The following is a 23,161-nucleotide window of genomic DNA, read 5'->3' on the forward strand; positions in this document are numbered from 1 at the left end:
TCTGCATCGAGCTTCTCCAAGTGTGGTAAAAGCTTTGCAATGTAGGTTGAATAGAATTCAGCTGGCAAGCAATCAGGTCCTGGGGTCTTTCCTGTCGCCATGCTTTTAATCGTGTCCCAGATCTCAGGGACCGTCACAAGTCCCCCCAGGGGGTCAATTATTTGTTCACTTAGGGGTTGGGGACGCAACACCCTCAGCAAGTCTCTGTGTGTATCCGGGAATATCAGAGGGGGGGGGGGGGGGGGGGATGGGGGAGTCATAGTAAAAAAATAAGGCATTGATGGCCTCTGGACTATATATCGGGCCACCTTCAGCAGGTGTGATTTGAGTTATTGGGGATCCCCGCGTCTCAGGCTTAATCAGCCGTGACAACAGCCTAGCCGGCTTCCCTCTTCTTCCTGCACTTTAGTGAGGTAGGTCCTGAGGTCTTGGCAGCGCAATCGGTCGAGAGCTTGGTGGTACGACTTGCATATTTGCTTAAGGGTAGCTGCTGAATCTGGCTTAGTTCCTTGTTTAGGTAGGCAGAGTTTGGTGAGTGAGGGGACTCAAGAAAATTATTTTCTTTTCTCTATTTGAGGTGCGTCTTACTACTAACTAGACCCCTCCCTTCCCATCTAGCTAGGTTCTCTGATCCCGGATGTCGGATCTTTTTTTGCGTTTTTTGTACCTAGGAGGACGAACCTAGCCATATCCTCCTCTCCCCTCTTCTTATTTTGAATTCTAAATTGAGCCTGCTCTTTCACACACAGCTTCGAAAATCTGGAACATTTTATAAAACACACCTTTGTCAGTCCCACTAACCTTATGAACTCGATTCAAGGTCTCTTGTCTCATCAAAAAACTATAATAACTGGGTCTAAGCTATCTGGTCACAGAACTTATCCAGGCCTTCACTAAGGCCCTTGATGCCCAACAGAACAAACAAATCCAAACACTAAATGCCCATACATATCAATCCCACCAAACTAATCCGACTTTTGAAGTATCTTGCCTGGACTCATCATCAACCTCATAAACCAATTAGGATGGAAGTAGCATAGCGATCTCTGTAAGAACAGTGATGATTACTAATTCTCAAAAAGCTATAACTAAAGGCAAACCTAGACAGTACAAGTCCTCCAGCAACATATCCAATTACAAAATGCTACAGAATCCAGATGAATCGAGCTACTAACTTTGCAGCACCTACAACAGCCCCATTTCAACACAGTGTTGCTTGACCCCAAAGAAGAAATGGAAAACAATATTAAAAGCTAGGATGGTGCACCCTTTCTGCTAGTAACTGACCACAGCATAACATTCAGCATTGAAGATGTCATTACACCCTCTTCTTGCCTCTTTCAGAAGAAAATGACTTGCCTGGCTTCTGCTTTTCTACCAATTCACTTTCACCTGTTCCGGTGTTCACCGATAACCCCATTTTAAAATGAAGTCATATTTATGAGATTCCTACAAGGTGATTGAGTCTTTCAAAGGTTACAGCAGTCTTGTACTCTAACATTTACCTTTCATCCTTCAAATAATCACCACCCACAACACTTCATAAGGTTTATACTGATAATACTGCACTCTAGCTATGTATGACCGAACACACCAAGCCCTGGAAGACTACCAGACTACGTTGAAGAATGGATGGCCACAAAGTAGGATTTATACAGAGAACAGTTGTTCGCTTAACCATCTCAACTGAGCCATGAAACTGAATTACGCATATTTCATTTGTTATTTGTGAAGTGAAAGTGCAACTAAATTATATTAAAAAGTGTCACGCAAACAATAAAATGAGGGAGGAAAGAAGAGCAGATGAAATTCAAAACCAAAAGCTTGGAGGAAAGGGTGGTGTTGCACAAGTCACTGGCCACCAAAGAGTCACAGGCAACACGTTCCAGAAGATGTAGCTTTGAAAATGTTCCCAGGTAGATTATGAACTGTGAAGGCAGCTCAGATTCAACCAACTTTGTGAAAAATGGCAAACCCAACATGGGTCAGTAGCTTGACCGACATCTCTAGATCAACTGTTGGCTTCTGAAGAAGTTGAGTGGCAAAGAGGAGATGTGGTATACCACCAGAAATGATGAAGGTACTGTTGAATCTTTTGATGATCAGCATAATGGCACACTGGGAGAGCTTGATGCTTAATGGGGACCTCCGAGGCAGAGGTAAATGCATTAAGCAAGGGTCTGCAACGTTGTGGCAGAATGATATTGTGCTTTAGTGCTGCAAGTTGGCCAACAGTGGCTCATAGACATGAAATTTGCAAATGAAGAAAATTATGAAAATATAAACGTGATGGGTGAATTGCCTGAATCAATCTCAGCCACTGGTAATTACTCTGGGTACCATACCAATCCATCATGAGTTTTTTTGTTTTTTTTTAAGAGGACATAAGGTCATGATGTGCTTTGGCGGCTTTACCTTTTTTTTCCTGAGACGGAAACGCCTCAAGGGCACTGTTGATAAGTTGGTACAGAGGATTCAGGATAATAGAAGGATCAGAGGAATGAGAGGCCATATCAGTGTAGGCAGTGTAGGCATAAAGAATGTAAGCAGCTTGAAGACTGGTGTAGAGGAATGTTTGGTATCCTTCATTAATGTGAATTCATGAGCCATAGAAATCGAGTAAAAGCCTAATTCAACTATGTCAGGCATTTATACTGATGCAACAGGACTTGCACACCCATACCAAGGTAGTGGTCAAGGCTTTCCTCCTTCTCAATGTAAGATTACTTTCTTCCACAAAACAAATGTGGTAGAAGCCTCAACTATGATAACATCCACCTGAACTTTGCCAACTTTCTCTACCTTAGTCTTCGAAAATAATGACTGTTCCACATTCAAGTTTTGAAGAATGTTGCAGATGACCCCAGTAGTTAGTTTATGAAACGTAACCCATATAGTCTGCTGAAGTGCTTCGGTTTTCAGACAAAGCAACACAAATTTTAATAAAACAAAAAACATTTTATTTAATGTACCACTCTTACAAAGATTTTAAGCACTCGATAGCTCCATTTTTAATGATGCTGCACAAGTTAATAAAAGATGTAAAGAAGTTTCTGATTGGTAACCAGTCGCACATACAAATTCTTCTTAGCTTTACCAAGTCCATGTCATTTGAAAAAGAGTAGTGGTTAAACCTAAAAGTCCAAACAGGCAGATGATACAGAGGGAGTAAGAGTTCAAGACTCATTCACTTGACCCTGTTACGCCCCTTGTCCCCACGAATAAAATACTGAAATTCAAAACCATCTCTCATGTCAAGCCATGAAAATTGCATCAAATGAGAGGAAAAAAATAAATACTGTTCGATCAGCTCGCCTTGGGTTCCCAGATGGGGAGCAGACTTACAGAACCGAGAGTTCTAGACTGATTGTTAAAACTGGAGGCCTTTGTTGCTTTTTATCTATACTCATTATTTGGTGTGCTACAAGAGGTTTCCCCGACTAGACCGTTCTGGAAGTTAGATGGTGTGCTTCAATATGATCACATTCAAAGACCCCAACTATATACTTCATTAAAAGTATTATATGTAGTTGTCTCGTTATACGATAGTAGCAGACAGCTACTTCTTTCATTTTGAATGCTCTCCTCCCCTCAGTCTTCATCCATTTACCCCTGTAGGTCTGTTATTTTGTAATGGTTGGTTATCTGCTTTCAATCTATTTTGACCAATTGTCTTACAATATATGAATTAGCTAGCGCAAAGACAAATTCTAAATGATGTAAAAGGATTGCAAAGAAATTGGCAATACAAGAATTTACTAAATTGGTAATCGATTAAGTAATACATTACCCTTTCTGAAGGCAAAATTTGGAGCATGAGGAAAGAGCTAATGCGTGTCCATCTGAAGTGTGATATCCAAGCTCAGATACTTCCAGAAGATCCACACTGTAGCAGCCCATGTACCAGTCAACTCCTAAAACAAAAAGTGCTTAACTTATTTTTTGTAAAAAAACGAATTGTTTCACTGCTCCGTCTGTAGCATTCATAAAGCACGTGGTAAACCGCTTAATATGGTGTAAAAGACAACAGTGTACCAGGTATAATTACAATCCATCTTTACAAAAGAGTAATTTTATTGTATTATACAATTGTATAGTGCTTACTATCCCATTGTGTGGCACGAAGTGACTAGCCACATCGGCAGCATGCTACACTGATTGGTGTGTGGTTAGAAGGGTCTCATCTTTGCTTATGAGCTAGTGTGATAAGTGGTTTCAAGGTGTGTGTGATTACCAAAGTTTATTGAATGAATGAATGAATATTAGTCTTATAGAGTGCAAACTTTGCCCAAAGGCGTCAAAGTGCTGCGGATAGAGGCGGCCGTCGTAGGAAGCACAGAAAGGAGTCTAACAGTTAAAGAGTGAAGAGTCATGTTATTAGGGCCTTATGGAACAGAAGGTGAGAGTCTTTCCCAGAGATCGATAGCGGGAGAGAATTCCAAAGCTTAGAGGCAGCAACAGAAAAAGCTCTTCCCCACGACCTGTCTCTCCTGAACCTGGGAACTACCAGACAGTTTTTGCTCGCAGACCGTAGTTGTTTGGTAGGAACATACCATTGAAAGAGCCTTTTAATGCCTTTAGAGCCCGAATTATTTAGAGCCTTATGGACAAGGCAAAGGGTCTTGAACAAAATTCTCGTTTCTAAAGGAAGCCAGTGCAGCTTACGAATAGATGCCGAAACTAGGTGGAATTTAGGAAGATCCAGCACAAGTCTACCCGCTGCATTCTGTACAAGCTGCAATTTATGGATGGATCCCTTATTGATGTCCAGGTAAAGGGCATTACAATAATCCAATCTGAACAGTACCAGGGCAACATCTGCCTGCTTTCGAGAGGAAAAGAAAAATCATGGAAAGATCTTCCTAAGGATCCTGATGATGCCAAAACAGGTGGAAACCGTTCTGATGATCTAGGGGTCAAAAGAAAGAGAGCTATCAACTATGACACCAAGATTCTTTGCGGCTGGAGCTGGACAGGGGCACGAGCCGAGCATTTCAGGCCACCAAGAGTGGGACCATATAGATTGTTAACTACCAAAAATCAAGACTTCTCTCGTCACCACTGAGTCATAAGTAGTTGTCTACCATGCAGGAGGCCAAAGCCTGCATGCAGCTTTTAAAATTTGCAGTGGACGCCTCAATGCTATTGGTGATTGACACAATATTTTGTGTGTCATCCGCATAGGACAGAGCCTCCAGCCCAAAAGATCTAATAACCTTGGCCAAAGGGGCGACATAGATGTTGAATAAGGTTGGGCTCAATGAGGAACCTTGTGGGACTCCGCAGAAGGTGTGAGTGGCGTCGGAGTAGAATTGATCCAGTTTTACTATTTGTGACCTATCAGTGAGAAATAAGGACAGAAGCACCAGAGCGGAGCCTGTGACCCCAATTTCTTTGAGACAGCCAACCAGCCTCGTAGGTGAGATGGTATCAAAGGCTGCGGTTAGGTCTAGGAGAATTAATAGAGCGGTGTACCCAGCATCTACTTGAATGTGAATGTTACTTACTGCAGGGGTTAGAGCAGTATCTGGGCAATGGCCCCTCCTAAACCCATTCTGGGAGCCATCAAGCAAATGATGTTGCTTCAAATAGGAGCTAAGATGGGAGTTTAGATGCTTCTCCAAGATCTTTGCAGGGACTGGTAGCAAAGTTATAGGCCGATAGTTTTTTTAGTTCAGAGGGATCCAGTGTAGCTTTTTTTTAATAAAGGTTTGACAACCGCTGTTTTCCAAGTGTGAGGGTACTGCCCCGATGAGATAGCTGCATTGAGCGTGGAGGTTGGGTGAGGGACAATCATCTGCCTTCCTAATTTCATGATCTTCAAGGGGCAGGATTCCAGAGGAATCCAGAAGTGATTACCCCAAGGAGACGATCTGTATGCTCTTGGGACAAGGAAGGGAAGGCAGATAGTTTTGCTTCCCCCTCTGAGTATGGAAGAGTTGAGGAAAACAGAACTAGTAGTTAGAACTGTACTGGTCAGCTCTAGATTGGGATTTTCCAAGGAGGAATATATTTCTGAAATATCGAAAGGAAATATTTAGCCATCTTGTCGCAAAGATCCTGCGAGCTGTCAGTGTAAGCAGAGACAGAAGGAGAAGAGAGAGAGAGTTAATTACACTGAATAGTTCCCTAGAGGATCTGAGAGATTCTGTCATTCGAGAGTAAAATAATGATTTTTCTTCTTTAATAGCAGATTTGTATTCCACTAATTTCTATTTATGATGGTCTATTTAAATCGGGTCGAGATGTGGGTGCGAGATCCTTTCTTGATGGCGGCAGGATTGTCTAAGCTTCTTTAGACTTTCTGAAAACCATGGGGCGGTGGGCTTTTTTCTGCCTGCATAGTACTCTTTAAGGGGGGTAAGGGAAGCAAAAGCTGTCAACAGCCAGTTGGAGAACTCTGTAGATGCCAAATTGGTATCTGAATGATTGGTCCAGTGAAGATTACTGAGGGTTTTAAGGACAACTTCCTTATTAATATGGCTGTAATTCCTTTTAAATACCTTTCAATTCCCCTTGTTCAAGGATTTGTGCAGTAAAGAAATCACGAGAGAAAAAGGAACAGCATACTGATCTGACCAGGGGAGTTGAAGTGGCTCCATTAGCATGAGACGGGAGTCATTCGAGAAAATGCCATCCAAGATGTGTCCCGCCTCATGAGCGGAGGTTTTTCCCAACTGTGGTAAGCCATAGCATGCCATAGTTTCTATAAGAGTCTGAGAGTCTGTACATAAGGACTTATCCAAGTGAAAATTCAAATCCCCCAGGAGCGTCAGTTTAAGTTTCACCCAGTAGGGTTCTATGAGATTAGTGAAATCCCGAGTAAAAGATTATGTTGTCCCAGGGGGACGACAGGTTAAAATTTCAGCAAAGATTTCTGAGAAAGTATTTTTAAGGAAAAAGATATCGCTTGGTAGGGATCAGAGGATGTAGTTAAGAGGCTCAATGTAGCAGGTATAGGAATACTTAAATAGAATGCCTAACCCCACCAATTCTCCATACCCTGTCAAATCGTGATAATACATATCCCTGTGGGATTGCATCGACCAAGTCAGGGCCGGAGCAATCCCTGGCCCAGTCTCGGTAATAAAACTCAGTCTGGCCTTTGAAAGGAGACAAAGTCACAAAACTCTACTTTGTGTTTAATTAGGGATCTAGCATTAATGAGATAGCCCGAGAAGGTATTCTCCAGGGGAATAGAGGGGGGAAAGAGAGATCTTTGGCGGGGATATGGCAAGTTTTAGCAGGAGGAAGCTGAAAATTACAAGTAAGTCAGATAGGCAACTGATTGAATGAACCAGCTTTCAGGTTTCTAGTGTGGCAATGGAATTCTCCACGGCTCCGTAGCTCAAGAAGCTAGTCTTTGGAGTAAGTGAGAGGCTTAGTAGTGTCCCTTACAAAACAACCAGGGGTCCTGGTGCAAGGCGCAGTCCAGGCGCAGACAGGTGCAGACGGGCTCGCCTTTGGCACGCCGGCGGCGCACCTGCCGTGCGTCCGGCCCAGCATGGTCTTAAGTAGGCTGGGCCAGAAAAGACTGGAGTGCTAACCCCACCACACAGAGTGTGGAGCCCACAGGAGATGATGGGAGGAAAATGCCAACTTCCCTCCGCAACAATCGGCGAGGTGCCGCAGTGGACCAGAGAAGTGAGGTAGGAGAGTAGTGAGATCAAATAAACAGTGCAATCTATCACAAAATGTTAAAAAATTATTTTAAAAAGATAAACTATACCAAATAAACGATCGACAAGAGTGTCTTACAGAATGTAGTTCCTAACAACCTCTGGCCGTCTATCCGCTGTGCGTCCGGCCCAGCATGGTCTTAAGTAGGCTGGGCTGGAAAAGACTAGAGTGCTAACCCCACCACACAGAGTGGAGCCCACAGGAAGTGGAGATTATGGGAGGAAAACACCCACTTCCCTCCGCAACAATCGGCGAGGTGCTCAGGCGGACATGGGAAATGAGGTAGGAGAGTAGTGAGATCAAATAAAGGGTGCAATCTATCACAAAAACGTAAAAAAATATTTTAAAAAGATTAAAAACTATGCCAAATAAACGCTCGACAAGAGCTTCTTACAGTGTGTAGTTCCTGACAGCCTCTGGCTGTCTATCCCAGTGCTGTAATCATGTTAATGGACACAGCACTTGGTGTGACGGTATGCTACTGGATGCTTCAAATCATGGCTGGCAATTAATTCCATAGCGCTGCAGCTTGTATAGAGCACGCAGACCCTTCTGTGGATTTCTTATTGACAGCCTGGGGTAGCGGTACTTACATTTAATTTGTAGATATAAACGTCCTTTTCCATATGAGGCTCTATGGACAACGCAAAGTCCCTTTAACGTTGTCTGTCTAGCTACAGATAGCCACTGAAGAGTTTGCAGGATTGTTATATTAACTAACACACATTTGAAAAGGTGAATATGATGCATTAAGAAGGCAACAGGAGATGCTAGAAGGTGATGAGAGGAGAGAAGTCTCAAGCCATGACAAATTCTGTAGACCATGTCAGCAGTTTTCATCATGAACAAAATTTGAAAGAAAATAAGGTTTATTTGCAACAGATGACCAACGAAACATGGCAAGGAACACGCAGAGCCACCACTTCTCCCAATTGGGGAATTACTATCAAATAGCGCGATAATCATTTTTACACACTCTATATTAACTTATCACAATTTATAACTTAAGGTAAAGAAATAATCCAGTACCAGGCGGTTTCAGAAAGGCTAGGGTGAGGTATACTGTGCAGGCATATAATACAAACCATGTGTGCTGCTATATCGGTGATGATTTTTTTGAGGTCAGGTTGTTCAGCGTTTATGTGATATCACCTGCAAAAAAATCCCCAAGTTATGATCATTCTTACATACACGAATGAGTGTGCGGGTCCAAAATGTGCATAAACATCTTCTATGTAACCATGTTATTCAACCTCCCACTAGTACCTTAAACCTCTTGGATGTATGAGGAGTACAAGAAGGTAATCAGAATGCTAGACATTGGATAATTACTTGACATGAATCCCGATAGTGACTTTTCTGCTTCATGTCACATACACTGTACACCCTTTCACAGCTGCCTCGTGTGACTGCAACAACTGTCCTGTTTACAGGTTATTAAATATGCGTTCTATGGTTAATTGCAAACCATTTTACAAGTCATTAAACTAACTCACAGGGATTTCCCAATCAAAAAATCAATTTCAAAATCAAAGCAACGTAATTTTAAAATCTTAACATGAAAACATGTTTTATCTGATTTACACAAAGATTTAAATGGTCCACGACAGTCCTATCATTATATTTCAAGAAATGGTTTGGTACACACCCATACAAGGGCAAAACATCTGTAACACAGTCCAGGCCTGAGTCCTGTCCTCCACAATAATAAATAGCCACAATTTTTCAAAAGCGAGTGTCGTGTATAGCCACTTGGCTCCATTGTAGGTCCTGTAATTGTACGATATACGTTTCTAGACTCAATACGGGTGATTGGCAATCAAATCTCGAGATAGCTGGTAAAAGTAGACACTGATAAAATAAAAACCACCTTGTATAATATTTTAAGAACATTTTTTAAATATATTTATTAATTTTACATTTTTATAACAAAATGTGGTACTAAATTTAGAAATTAGAAAAATGAGTCAATTTTGAAAAAAATATTCTTATCATTGCAAGTATGCGTGAGGAAAAACTGTGTGCCATCCCAGACGTAGAAATAGACCTTCAAAAGTAAAGATGTGTTTTTTGTATAAACAGTGCCTAATTTGAGCCCGTGGTGCCCAACTTCACTCACAATTGAGGACCAGCACTTATTTCCCCCCCCATCAGCCTTTTTCCAAGAGCAAGAGCGGGGAAAAACACAAATGCGAAAGAAGAAAACAGAAAAAAGACTTCACCAAGGGAGAAAGCAGGACCCTGCAAGAGTGAAACTCATGGGCAGGCAGTGCTCGGCAGAGGATTAAAGAGGCCCGAGGTGGATTCAGGGCTACGCAGCCTTGGCATTATTATACTTGTGAGAGCAGCTCATTGCCAGTGCTATGGGTAGATACACAGTGAAGTAGAAATTTAAAATGTAAAAACAATCATCTGAATCAGATCAAGGAGGGCCATGGTTGGACAAAGTAGTCACTTCAAACGTTTTTGTCAGGGCATGTGTATTATTCAGATTATGTTATTCTTTGTACTTGTGTGTTCTGATAACCTTTATTACCCAGGCAACCTTCAAAAAGGGAACAGGGCTGAACTACTCAGGGGTTTCCACATGATTGCATGTGGGCGTTCTCTCCAATCATAGTTTACCTCCCTCCTTGCAAGGTATATGTGTTTTGACCCTCTATTCTGGCCGTAATCAGGGTCTTCATCAGGACTTGCGGTACTGTGGGTGTTTTGGTATTGCATGAATAGGGTTTCCTCTAATTGGCAGTTGGAAAATGTTACATCCTGTCAGGTGAACCAGACAGGAATGATTCTTTTCTGAAAATAAGCAGGACATTCTGCAAACTAGTCGCCATAGGAAGTCTGACACTAACAGAAGATTTGAAGCATATTGGGCTACAAAAGAACCGGGGGAAAAAAAATAATTAAAAAATACATAATTTCGGCCAGCAAAACCCAAGTGAGAGTAACACTCAGTCTGCACCTCCGTTCCAATTGAATTTGACAAATGTTGCACAATTTAATTGGATTGGTAAATGTATTAGCGCGTCCTAGGTATCTGAGTAGCAGCAGTGAAAATAGCCTTGCTCAGAATTAAAAACTTCAATTCTGTCCTTTTTTTGTGGGCTACAACATTTACCAAATTAGTCATCTTGATCTTCAGTTTCCCCAAGTTAGTGGAAGATTGGCCAGCCAGGGCACTTAAGCTAAGGAGCAAGACCTCTGACCTCCTGGTCAGGGAAACTGCTCTCCCCTCAAGCAGATCCGTTGTTAAGGCACTGCCCCCAGCGCCTTACTGGTTCCCAGGAAGGTGTTGGAGTCCCTGCTCCACCCGCAGGCTCCTGCCTGCGCCTTATTCCTGGTGGTCCGGTGGAAGAGCCTGCTCTTCTGCTGGCCTGCTCAGTTTTTGTCAGCCTTTTTCCTGTTCCTTTTTTTACGTCGAGCCTAGCGCAGCGCGCATGCGCTGCTCTAGGAAATCGGCATCTTGGAATCACTTCAGCTTTTCCACAAGCTCCTACAAGCTTGTGCATGTGGTGCTCACACGCTATTGGCCTTTGCGTCTGGCTTTAGCACGCAATTGGCTAAGGGTATGTGGATGTCCCAGCTTTTCGTGAAATGTTTACTCCCAGAGCGTTTTGCTCTCGGGAGCCAGCAGCGGCGCGCAGGGGCCATCTGTTTTGGGTCAGGTTTCATTAGACCTTGCCTCCACCCCACCTCCACAAGACTGCGCGTGGCTTTAACTTTCCCGGCTGCGCTTTTTCCAGACCTGGTCTCCACCCCATGGCACCCGCTTTCATGTTTCACTATTTCTCACCTTTTATTGTACCAGCACGGCCCCCCACAGATGGTCATTGGCACTTCAAGGACTCCCGTATGTGAAGCCTCGGGCCCCGGGAGCGCATATGCACCTCTTGTTTTTTTTTTCCCCCTGCCGTAAGCGTACACCACCTCCTACTTTGCCCACATGCAAAAGAAACGTGTGACTGAAGTTACGTTTTTTCGTGCGAACCCTAAATCCTGTCTGACTGGTTTGTCCTGACTAACTTTACTACATAGTGTGTTCTAAATGCAAAATTTTAGAAATATTACCAACAGGAAATTCCAGGGTTTCTTCCCTTACAAGGACATGCTCACCCACAGCCATGTGCTGTTCGTAGCAGTGGAATGTGTGGCTGTAACTGGACTGTACCCCCCAACCCCCCTCCTCCGTCCAGTGGTTCCTTCATGTACAGTGCTAGCGCCTGGGTGCCCTCCCCAGAGTTGTAGCATGAGAGACTGCATAATGTTAGGTTGATGTGGTGGCACTACCCAAATTGGGCAGGTGCTTGCTGAGCAATACAAATTTTTTTATGCATGGTTCTCTCTCACCCCACAATGCAACAGCCTTTTAGGTTTGTCTCTCCCTCACGTTGGCCGTACCCAGCTTCCTCATTTGACACAGTCCCCAAAGGCCTAAATGCGACAAGCGCCAGGGACCCTGGTCCTCCGACCCCCGCTGCTATGACTCCAGCACTCTCCACGCACTCAACCCTGGATGCAACAACTGCTGGCTCTCGACGCCAAGCAACTCCCAAGGTCTGTTCTCCTGCCGACACTGCCACCGCACCTTCACCCACCTCCGGACCCAGACAGCTACCTCCAACCCACCAGACGCCAGTGCACCCAAACCCCTGAGCTGCATCCTCAACATATGCTCCGTGCACTGACATGCAGTAGAAGTTTGGGACCTCCTCAACACCCGCTCTCCCGACGTTGCCTTCCTCACAGAGACCTGGACCTACGCCAACTCTGCTCCCAACATTGCAACCACCATCACTGACGGATACAAGATCCTGAGGAAAGACCACCCCCAACCACCCAGGAGGAGGTCTCGCCATTGTCCACAAAAGCTCCCTCTAACTGACAACCTCCATCTCGACCAACGCCTCGCCACCCATGGGACACATCCACTTCCAGATCCAGCCCAACCCCAGAACGACACCGCGTGGAACACTCATCTACAGACCACCCGGACCCCACTCCCCATTCACCAACACCTTTGCAGACTACATTGTGCCCCAAGCCCTCGTCTCCACAGACTACGTACTGGTCGGAGAGCTGAATTTCCACCTAGACAATGCCAGCGACCCAAACTCCACCGCCCTCCTAGAGAACCTCGCCAACATTGGACTGAGGCAACTCATCTCCACCCCTACCCACACGGCGGGACACACTCTCGACCCAATCTGCGCTGGAGGAAACATTTGCTTCAGTCACACCACGGAACCTCTCTGGAAGGACCACCACTGCGTCCACTTCTCGAAACCCACCGCACAAAAGCCTACGCCACACATCCCATGCAGATACTGGAGCAGGATCATCGAAGAGCACCTCGCCTCCACCCTCAGCTGCACTCATCCCCCTACCATGACAGACGCCAACACTGCAGCCAACAACCTCCACCAATGGATCGCCAACTGCGCAAACACTCTCGCCCCCCTCCAGAACGCCGACAGATGACATCACGAAAGCCACCTGGTTCACCACGGACCTCCGAGAATCTAAGCACTTGTGCCGATGACTGGAGATAGCATGGAGAAACAGCAAAATCCCGGAAGCATGCTCAGTCTACAGGGCAACCACCACGGCACACTACCAACTCATCAGATCAACGAAGAGAAACTTAATTCAGGACAGAATCATCTCCAATTCCCAAAACTCAAAGGAACTCTTCACCATCATACAAGAATTCACAAGACCCCACAGCAATACCACTGAATTCCCTCCCTCCCAGGACCTCTGGAACAAACTCCGCTCCTTCTTCCATCACAAGATCAGGACACTCTACGACAAATTCGACGATCAAGACCAAGGCACCGACCCAACACCAGCTACGCCACCCAGCCGACACTCATCACCTGGACCCCTGTCACCACAGAAGACACTGCAAAGACTATGAGGAGCATCCACTCCGGAGCACCCATTGACCCCTGCCCACCGCACATCTTCCACAGGGCAGCCGCCATTGCACCAGAACTATGATGGACAATCAACTGCGCCGTTGAAACAGGCTCGTTCCCCAATGACTGGATTAGCCAAAGTTGAACCCCTCCTCAAGAAGCCTTCCGCATACCCGATGGCCCTCAAGAACTACAGGCCCACCACTCTCCTCCTCTCTGCCGTCAGTCATCGAGAAAATCGTCAACACCCAGATAACGCACTTTATAGAAACAAACAATGTCCTCGACTCATCTCAATCCGGAACCCTCAGCAACCACAACACCAAGGCGGCCCCCTTAGCCACCCCTGATGACATCCTCGCCCTCCGGGATCAAGGCCACACCGCAGCCCTCATTCTACTAGACCTCTCAGCAGCCTTCGACACCGTCTCCCACCGCACACTAGCCGCCAGACTCCAAAACGCCGGCATACAGGGAACTGCCTTAGGCTGGATTCGCTCCTACCTCTTTGGCAGAACACAAAGAATAAGCCTCCTGCCCTTCCTCTCCGAACCCACAGAGATCAGATGTGGAGTACCCCAAGGATCTTCCCTCAGCCCCACGCTCTTCAACATCTACATGGCCTCCCTCGCAACCATTGTCAGAAAACAGGGACTCGGCATAGTATACTATGCCGACAACACCCAGATCATCCTCTTCCTCACCAAGGAACCCAACATCACCAGGAAGGAATGAAGGAAGTCGCATCCTGGTGAGCAGCAGCTACCTGAAGCTCAACTCGGAGAAAATAGAAGTCCTCATCCTCTGACCTAGCCCGCCGCGTGGGACGACACCTTGTGGCACCCCGCCCTCGGAAACCATCCCACCCCCATAGACCACGACTGCAACCTCGGCATTATACTTGACTCCTCACCCACCATGAACTGACAGATCAACGCTGTGTCCTCCATATACTTCAACACCCTCAGCATACTCCGCAAGACCTCAAAATTGATCCCCTCTGACTCCAAGACCACCGTCACCCAGGCACTCATCACCAGCAGGCTGCAGAACGGAAGTGCTATCTACGCCGCAATCAACAAATCACTCCTTTGCAGACTTAACACCGTCCAGAACGCCGCAGCCAGACTCGTCCTCAGCATATCTAGACACGACCACATTACTCAGCACCTCCGCAACCTCCACTGGGTCCTCGGCCTACAAAGCCCTCCACAACACAGACCCCAATACCTCAACAAAAGAATCTCCTTCCACGTCCCCAAGAGAAACCTCCACTCCGCCGACCTAGCGCATACCGAAATCCCCCGCATCCACAAAGACAGAAAAGGCGGCAGATCCTTCTCCTACATCGCAGCCAAGACCTGGAACGAACTCCTCTTCAGCATCAGATGAAGACCTACACAGCAAGTCTTTGAAAGGACCTTAAGACCTGGCTCTTCGCATGACCTCAGAGCTGCCCAAACCCACCCCCTCAGCGCCTTGAGACCCTTACGGGTGAGTAGTGCGCTCTATAAATCCCTGATTGAAGCTATTTGGTTTGATTACTGGCAAGGCCATTCTAAGGGTAAGGAAAGAGTAGATAGTCAGCTACGGTGCCACTAGTAAGTGAATACAAATTTTCCCTTACATGCCACAATTGTGGTGGTTCCATTACCAGAGGAGGTAGAGGTATATTACATTTAGCTAAGGTGGTAAAATCCGTGTTCAAACCAGTTGGCGATTAATCCGCCAAAGTGCAGTGAAATATTTTCTTGAACATTTAAATTGTTTTTTTTCTTACAAAACTCTTTATAATATACAACTCAAGCAACCAACAGACAATACAAATTAACACATTTCCTTGAAAAGTCTTAAAGCAATCAAATAAGAGATCAATGAATCATTGATTCTATCCATGAACATTTCATTCTCGTTTTCAAAGTTTACATTCATTTTTAAATGTACAGCACCCTTTGTTCCATTCCGCGTACAATGTATTAATAACAAAAAAGAAACCGATGCCAGGTCATTTTCTCCTACAATTTGTATACATCACAAATCGAAACACACGGTGTCAAATTCTTAACTTCATGCCTTTATGGCATGTCATAAGAAAAAATAAGAAAGTTGCATGCCATGAAGGCACAAAGAACTAGTTGATTTCTCCGAGCAGATAGTTCTTTTTTTCTTTACTTGCCAATTTGAATGCCTGTCGAGTTGCAATATTCTACGTGACAGGAGCCTAGGGATTAGCTTGTCAAGTAAAGTCCAGGCCTGGTAGTATAGGTTCTTAATATCGTGGAGAGCCAATGTTAGGGATACGTTATAAAAATAAAAAAAACTGAATTACCAACACCAACTCATCTATACCTAGAAGGATAAACTGCACCCACGCGACGCCCGCAGAGGTTCTTTTTTTTCTCAAATTCTTATAGAAATCGGGTTTATAATTTAGAATTCATTGGAGAATGTGGAATGCTTACGGATCAAGGGTCCAAATGCTGTCTATGGTCCAAATTCGGTCTATGGTACAACGCCACGCTACATGCTATATCTCTGCCTTTTAGTTTGGGATGAGAAAGGGCTTGTGTATTCCTAATCTGAACACCCACCTATCAAATACTTAAATATTCGGGCGACGATGGGCTTTTTACAGCACTAAAACTAATCAGAGCCATTCTGCGTGCAAACAGGCTGTTGTCATTAGGCACAGCATTGAAACGGGCTGTTGATTCTCAACCCCTCCTGCGCCAGAGTATGCAAGAACAGTCCTCTCCTCCACCATGCCCTTCCAGACATAGCACGTGCCTGTCATAGTCACACTTATGTTTGTGGTTTGATGACAAAGAACGTTTCTAGTGTCATGGAAACAGGCTGCATCCTCCACATGGTTATCTGAATCTCTACGAAACGCTGTTTAACCACCCAGATCTGGATCAGGGCATTCTTTGAAAATAAGATAATTAAAGGTTAATAAACAACAGGTTAATGCTAAGCTTGTGATGCCACACTACAGTAAGAATGGCCTCCCGGCTTGCAAAGCCATCTTGAACCAAGATGAACTGCTCATGTCCCCATCAATCAATGCAGCCAGAAAACAACATCTCAGGTAGACATGGCCCTGAGAGCCACAAGCATATCATGTTCTCAAGACCATCACTGAAGGTCTGTTTTGCAGCAGAGGTATGCAGGTGCCAGGGGAAACGGTCTCTGCGCACACCTTCCAAAAGCAAAGCCTCAGTGAGGTATGAAAGTTCCGAGTCGTGGACAAAGCAACAGAAATAACTGTGCTTTTGTGGGAGTTTGTGTGGAATTGCCAACCTTGGGGTTGCATATTAAAGGAAAGTGCACTTTAACACCAAAGATAACGTTCGTATTTGGAGATCGACTCGCTCGTACCAAACCAATCAGCAGAAATCCAAGACAGAAGTACACCTGTCAAATTACACACCAGACAAACCAACCTTCAGCACAAGACATATAGGAGAAAAAAAGGACAAACTAAACGTAGAAAGACATGTCCACCTGCAGTTGTAGGTTCCTCACTAAGGTGAAAGCACGGGGACAGAGAAGACAGTCTTTATTTTCCAGTAGGTTGCTTGTGCTAGCTCTACACAGGTAGTGTAGTGAGTGCCACAGAGTATGGACGTCACACAACGTGTTGATGAAAAGAAGAAAAAGAAATGGTGGTGCCTAGGTAAACAGTTGTTTTTCTGGGGATACGTAACAGGAGCACTAGGAGTCTGCACAAGGTCGACCCTAGCAGGCATCTGATGCAGCAGGTAAAGCAAAATTTTGTATACCTCCTCTATTTTGCATGAAAGTACTAAACACTTAACCGACTAATATAATTTGAATTAACTGTTTGCTGTGTTATATTAATCAACTATTTGCACCTTTATTAAACACCAATTACACGTGGGATTTATTGCTATTTGCATGGCAGAATTACTAATAACTAAAATATGTACGCATATTAATAGTAGTACGTGTGGTAATAGGATATCGCATGATTTATGTCGCTTTTGTGACGTTTACGTTCCCGTTTTGGACCGAAGAGTGTTTTATTGCTTTAAATGTCACTAAAAGCTAGGAAAATACTAATATATAAAGGGATTAGTGAAGGTTTAACATTTGAATCTTCATTTCTGTGTATTAATTACTCTTTTGTGTTTGTTTCGCTTAAGTTGGCATTTGGGCCTACCAAAACATGGCGTCCAAAATGGAGTTCAGAAGTGGCCACCGTCTCGTGAGCGCGATGTCTACTGCGCAGACTCGGATGGCTCCGTAGACCTCCAGGCAACCTCAAGTTTGAAGCACAGTGTTCCTGGTCAAGGATAGGAACATGGGGGACTGCCAAACTTCAGTCAGTAAAATCTGGTCTAAATGAACAATCGAGACATACAAGCAAAACTTTACAATGTTGCATAAGGACGACATGGACAGAGGAAGTGAACCAGCAAAATCCATGAGAAACCAGACTGATGTGAAAATCGGCCGATATTACAAAATTCATCAAATTGACCAATCATATGCTTCCTTACTCTAAGAATGTTTCATGTTATCCCGAATTTCATTATAAAAAGGGTAGTAGAATAAGGAGGGGCTGGCATTCTGCAGTTTCGATGACTGCACACCCCTATCGACCCCACAGGCGACAACAGATGCTTGCACGATTCTTGGTCCTTTGGAGATCTTTGGAACTGTAACGTGCTGAGCAAAGAACTTTCGGACTTTGAGCTTTGGCCTGCTTTATTGGGACAATTAAACGGCTAAATTCGGTTCTGCAGAGCCAAATGAATTAGGAAAAATCCCGATAGCAAGAATAGGTAAATATAAATGTCATGCGATTTGTGCTGATTGAACAAAATTCTAAACTTTGATTGACCAAAATGCTAATATTGATTGCAAACAACCTTTAGATAAACAAATAATTGATTAACAGAAATTACGAGTTTGTGGTTTTTCAATGAAGAGATTAGAGGATTCCGAGGCTTAAATGTGTTTTAGCTGGTTCTAAATCACCATCAACCAGTCCAACTAATTGGTCCGTCGACCAAATGGTGCCTTGATGTTTAAGGTTAGGATCCTATAGGGGGTGATGCTAATGTATATTCTGTAAAATAACTTTTCTTCCCTATAGGTAATAAGGTACTCCCCCACATGTCCAGCGCTTAATTACCCTCCCTCCTGTGTGCAGACTTGTGAGTGGAGACGTGTGAGTGTTGGTGTTATGGGCCCCACCAATGACTGCGTGTGTGAATGAGCTAGTGTGACGTCGGGTCTGCGACGCAGGAAGGATAAGTTGTAAATTTGCCTTCTTTTTCCCCGGTTTCGCGCTGGATCACATCCACTACATTCACAATGTAAACCTGACCTCAAGTCTGCCACCAGTAGTCTGGCTGTTCAGGTCTTAGCTGCTAATAACTCATTTTAAAAGACCTAATACCTACTTTTGAATATCTATAAGTCACCCATGGGTATTTCTCACTATCCATAAAAGAAGGGTGCATGATATTTAAAGGTAGGGCATGTAAAAGTTTGTTAAAGATGTCCTTATAGTAAAAATTACCTCAAAGTTATTTTTACTGCAGCAGGTTTGGTTGTTCCAAAGGGATTCCATAATAAATACTAATCCTGTATCTCAGAAATTGAACTAGCTAGAAACATATTTAAATAATTCAATTAATTGGTGAAGTGACATTCATTACGGAAATGTAACTTACAAAAATGTATATCTGCATTTTGTCTCCCACATCGGCCAGACAGTAGTTAACATTTAAATACACATGAATGTGGTGTGAACTTTCTGCCAGGAGCAAAACAATAGGCTGACCTGAATAGGTAGAGAGGACCCCTCTGAACCTGACAGAATAAGCAAAGGCAGGGCAGGGAGAATCATTTTTGACATTAAAGTGTGAAGTCCTCCATCAATGACATCATCCTACTTGACACATGTGCTGGGGCTTTTCATACGACACTTAGGAAGCACTTCAAAGAGGCCTCCTCTGTCACAGACAAACGCTGGATGACACGTCTGTTGTCTTCTCAGCCAGTCATGCCCCAATCACAGTGGACCTCGTTTGACATTACAGTGTCACAGTCTGTTTGCCAGGCCTGCTAGATTTAAATATAACATTTGGTATGCAATTCAAAGGAGGTAAACTGAATGCCAAAACAATGTGTTGTGTATCCACTGTCTGGTTGCTGAAAGCCCAGTTTTGTTATACCAGACTTCCGTCTTCGAGGATGTTGTGGGTATAGGAACTGCATTAAACTGGATTTTGGTGTTATTTGTGGGAGGACACTGAGAAACCATAGTATTCTGCTCACATACACACCCAGGCTTCAAAGACCAAGTCTAGCGTGGCCGAAGACTTAGTTCATCTTGAAAAAGTCCAATGTGGATAGGGTTAGCCCCAGGAACCTTTGCCCTATTGGTTAGGGAGTCCCTGTCACTCCCACCAACTAGGTTCTGCCGGGCATAAATGTGTGAACTTCAGGCACCCACTTCAGAACACTCCCAGATCTGAGGAAAATCAAAAGAGGTCTGAACTTGTGGTCTGCATCCCAAGAAGTGCCCTTGAGGTCTGGGCCTGCTCTCTCTATGGTACCCAGGTCAAAGAAGTGGCCTCTAAGGGTCATAAAGATGACCTCCTGTTAAAGCTACAAGAGGCTTTTTCTTGCAACTGACCAATGGCAACTGAACCTGGACTGGACTCTTCTAGTGGCCTCTGCCTGCCACCCTGTGAGTCTCTGAATGCCTCCTTTGATGTCCTGGGGGCTTTAGAAGTGTACTCTTGTCGTGGATTGGGTCTTAAGAGACTGAAGGAAAAATCTTTGACCAGGACGAACCAGGTTAGTGTATCTGACCTGCACTCTAACACAGTCTTCATCAAATTGTGCCTAGATCCTGTTCTATTGTAACCATTGATCACCATTGGCACTTTGTGCTCCCTGGAGCTATGTCTACTTAAAACTTTAAAAATACATATTTCCAGTTCCCCTTATTGGATTTGTCATCTGGTAGTCCTTTGGTTTATTTAATTTTACTCTATGTTTCTGATTAGCTTTGGGATTTTTAATGTTTTGCATTTTGACGTAATTAGTGTTTTAGTACTGTATTAATACATTACACATTGCCTCCAAGTTAAAACCTGTCTTCTATGTGCCATAGCTACCAGTGCGTTAAGCTCAGGTTGATTTAGTGACTTCAGTGGTTAACCCTGACAAGGAATGAGATTACTAGAGGCGTGGCTACGGAGCAGATGGAGACGGTCGCGTTAGCTCGGAGCTCCGCGCCGACCCCACCGATTATCCTGAGTAGAGAGCCATTGCGCCGGTACTAAACATCAGGATCTGGCCTCAAAGGGTTCTGGAACCCACCAGCTGTGTAACACCGCACCAGGCAGGATCCAAGCGGCGACGGCCGAGAGAGGAGACAAGATCGGCCCGACCTTTTCAAGATGGCGACCATCGCAGCAATCCGGAGCCTGTGACGGCGATAGCATACTGCTGGACTTGTGGCCTTGCGATCCAGAAGCTCCTGCGGGACGGATAAAAGCCTGCCCGCAATACCGGGGAAGCCCTCGAGGAACTGAGAAAAGCGGAGGACACTGGATTGCCCCTGCTGGAGGAAGTTCGCTGGTTGGGGTGGCACACCGCCATACTGCTGAGAAGTGAGGAGGGAGCCGTAATGGCTGGTGGACATTGGTGTTCTCTCCTTGAGAGTTGGACGGAGTGTGGACTTTGCGGCGGCCCTCACAACGGAGGGTTGCGCCTACCCCTGGTCAGACTTGCCTCTGTGGTGCTGACCACCATCTTGGGTGAGCCACGGTGGGATCGGGGTGAAATCCAGCCTTGTCGGAAGAAGACAGGCCAAACCACACCCGATCCTGGTGCCCTGGGGGGCTTGCGGGGACTGTGCAGAGTGGGGACTGCGGCAGCGAGACAAACTGATATCGGGCTGGAAGGCCGTGGGAGGCTGCAAGACCGGCCCGAACCCCACAAGATGGTGCCAATCGCGGCGCTCGGCCAACTGCGGGGACGTCTGAGGAGCCGATGGCCCTGCTCTTACACTGCTCTTACACTAGTGCTGGGACTAGCAGGGAAAGTTAAAACCCGTCTGTATCTCTGAAGCGCTGGAGGGAACAGAGGGCGCCGGACTGCTGCTCCTGCGGATACCCCGCTGCCTGGGGTGATGCATTGCCACATCGCAAGGAGCTGGTGCCAGTGCTGGAGTTCAGTGGTTGGTGGGACTCCCTGGCCTGATCAAACTAGGCGACACCAGACGCCATTTTGTGTACGCCATGACAGGGGTCATTACTGAGCACGATCTCGTTGGGCGACGTCAGACCGCACCTCATGTGGACCTAACATAAAGAGGGACTCCTTGCGGATAGGGGAAGCAGAGAACTGATCCGTTCATCACAGGTATGAGCTGGAGGTGGACCTAAAACACGCAGAGGCGGCTGTGGAAGCCCCGTGGTGATCCTTTAGCCCGATTGTAAGAGCCCAGACGGCTACAACACTGCTTGGGAGGTAAGGGGCCTCTGCTGGGCCGGAGTCTGAGCGGGGGGTCAGACTTTTGACTGTGGGGACTATCGCTCTTACTACATACCCGACTGTGCCGCGCTAGTTTGAGGCACCTGTGCGGGTAACTGGCAAATTCAAGGCCCCAATCCTGTAGGAGTGAGAGGAATATAGGGCGCTGCTGGACATTAGCTGGGGGTGACAGAACCCAGTTGCCCATTACTCATTGGAGAGCCCCCCGCTGCAGACCATGCGAGACCAGGTATCTGCACGCCACAAGCAGACATTTGAAGCGTGGGACTGTCCCGGGTGGGAGTGGGGACCGGATTGACTCCCTGTGGTCCTGAGATCATGGGGAAACCATGAGGAAAGCAAGGAGGAGTCCCTCCGGAGACTGAGGACTTGCAATCGAACAGTGGGAAGCAAGGTTCTCCTGAACAGCAACCCGAGGCCATGATGCAGCAACAGGTGGACCAAATCTTGAAAGTCATAACGGACAAAAGGGATGCCCTTCACCAAGGTATTGCAAATGTGACGGCTGGGCTGGGGCTTCTTAGAGCGGAACATTCCAAGCTGGCTGACCGAATAAAGCAAACGGAAGGGACTCTGGAGACCCTAGAACCGACTCAAAAGGCGCTGGCAGCCCAGGTGGGGGATATCACACATAGGCTCCAGACCTTGGAGCGGAGGGCTGAAGACATGGAAGGCTGCAACCGCAGAAATAACATAAGGGTGGTAGGCTTGCTGGAAGGTGTGGAAGGAGCTGACATGATTGGATATCTAGAAGACTGGCTGCGGACAGAGGTGGCACCAAAGGGCCTGGCCCAATTTTACACCTTGGAAAGAGCGCATTGAGTTCCGCTTGCCCGCTAGCACCAGGCAGGCCTCCTAGACCTGTGGTGGCTCGCCTGCTTCATTATAAGGACAGGGATCTTTTATTGCAAAAGGCTCGCTCTTCAGGCCCCTACAGGGTGGACAATGGCAAGGTGTCCTTGTTTCCAGATTATACCCTTGAAGTGCAGCGCCGCCGGACCTCTTTTTTGGCGGTG

The 23,161-nt window shown here is 45.6% G+C and overlaps 1 protein-coding gene across 1 annotated transcript in view; it reads right to left on the reverse strand.

Annotated features, from left to right (window-relative positions):
- Positions 1-23,161, reverse strand: part of PKD1L1 (polycystin 1 like 1, transient receptor potential channel interacting) — a 1,386,277-nt gene that overhangs the window by 1,296,647 nt on the left and 66,469 nt on the right. Inside the window, exon 2 of the mRNA XM_085607392.1 lies at positions 3,791-3,914. Within this exon, the coding sequence (XP_085463518.1) occupies positions 3,791-3,914 (124 nt within the window). The remainder of the gene's footprint in view (positions 1-3,790; positions 3,915-23,161) is intronic.

The sequence above is a fragment of the Triturus cristatus genome, chromosome 5_2 (assembly GCF_964204655.1).
Source record: "Triturus cristatus chromosome 5_2, aTriCri1.1, whole genome shotgun sequence".
Lineage (NCBI taxonomy): Eukaryota > Metazoa > Chordata > Amphibia > Caudata > Salamandridae > Triturus > Triturus cristatus.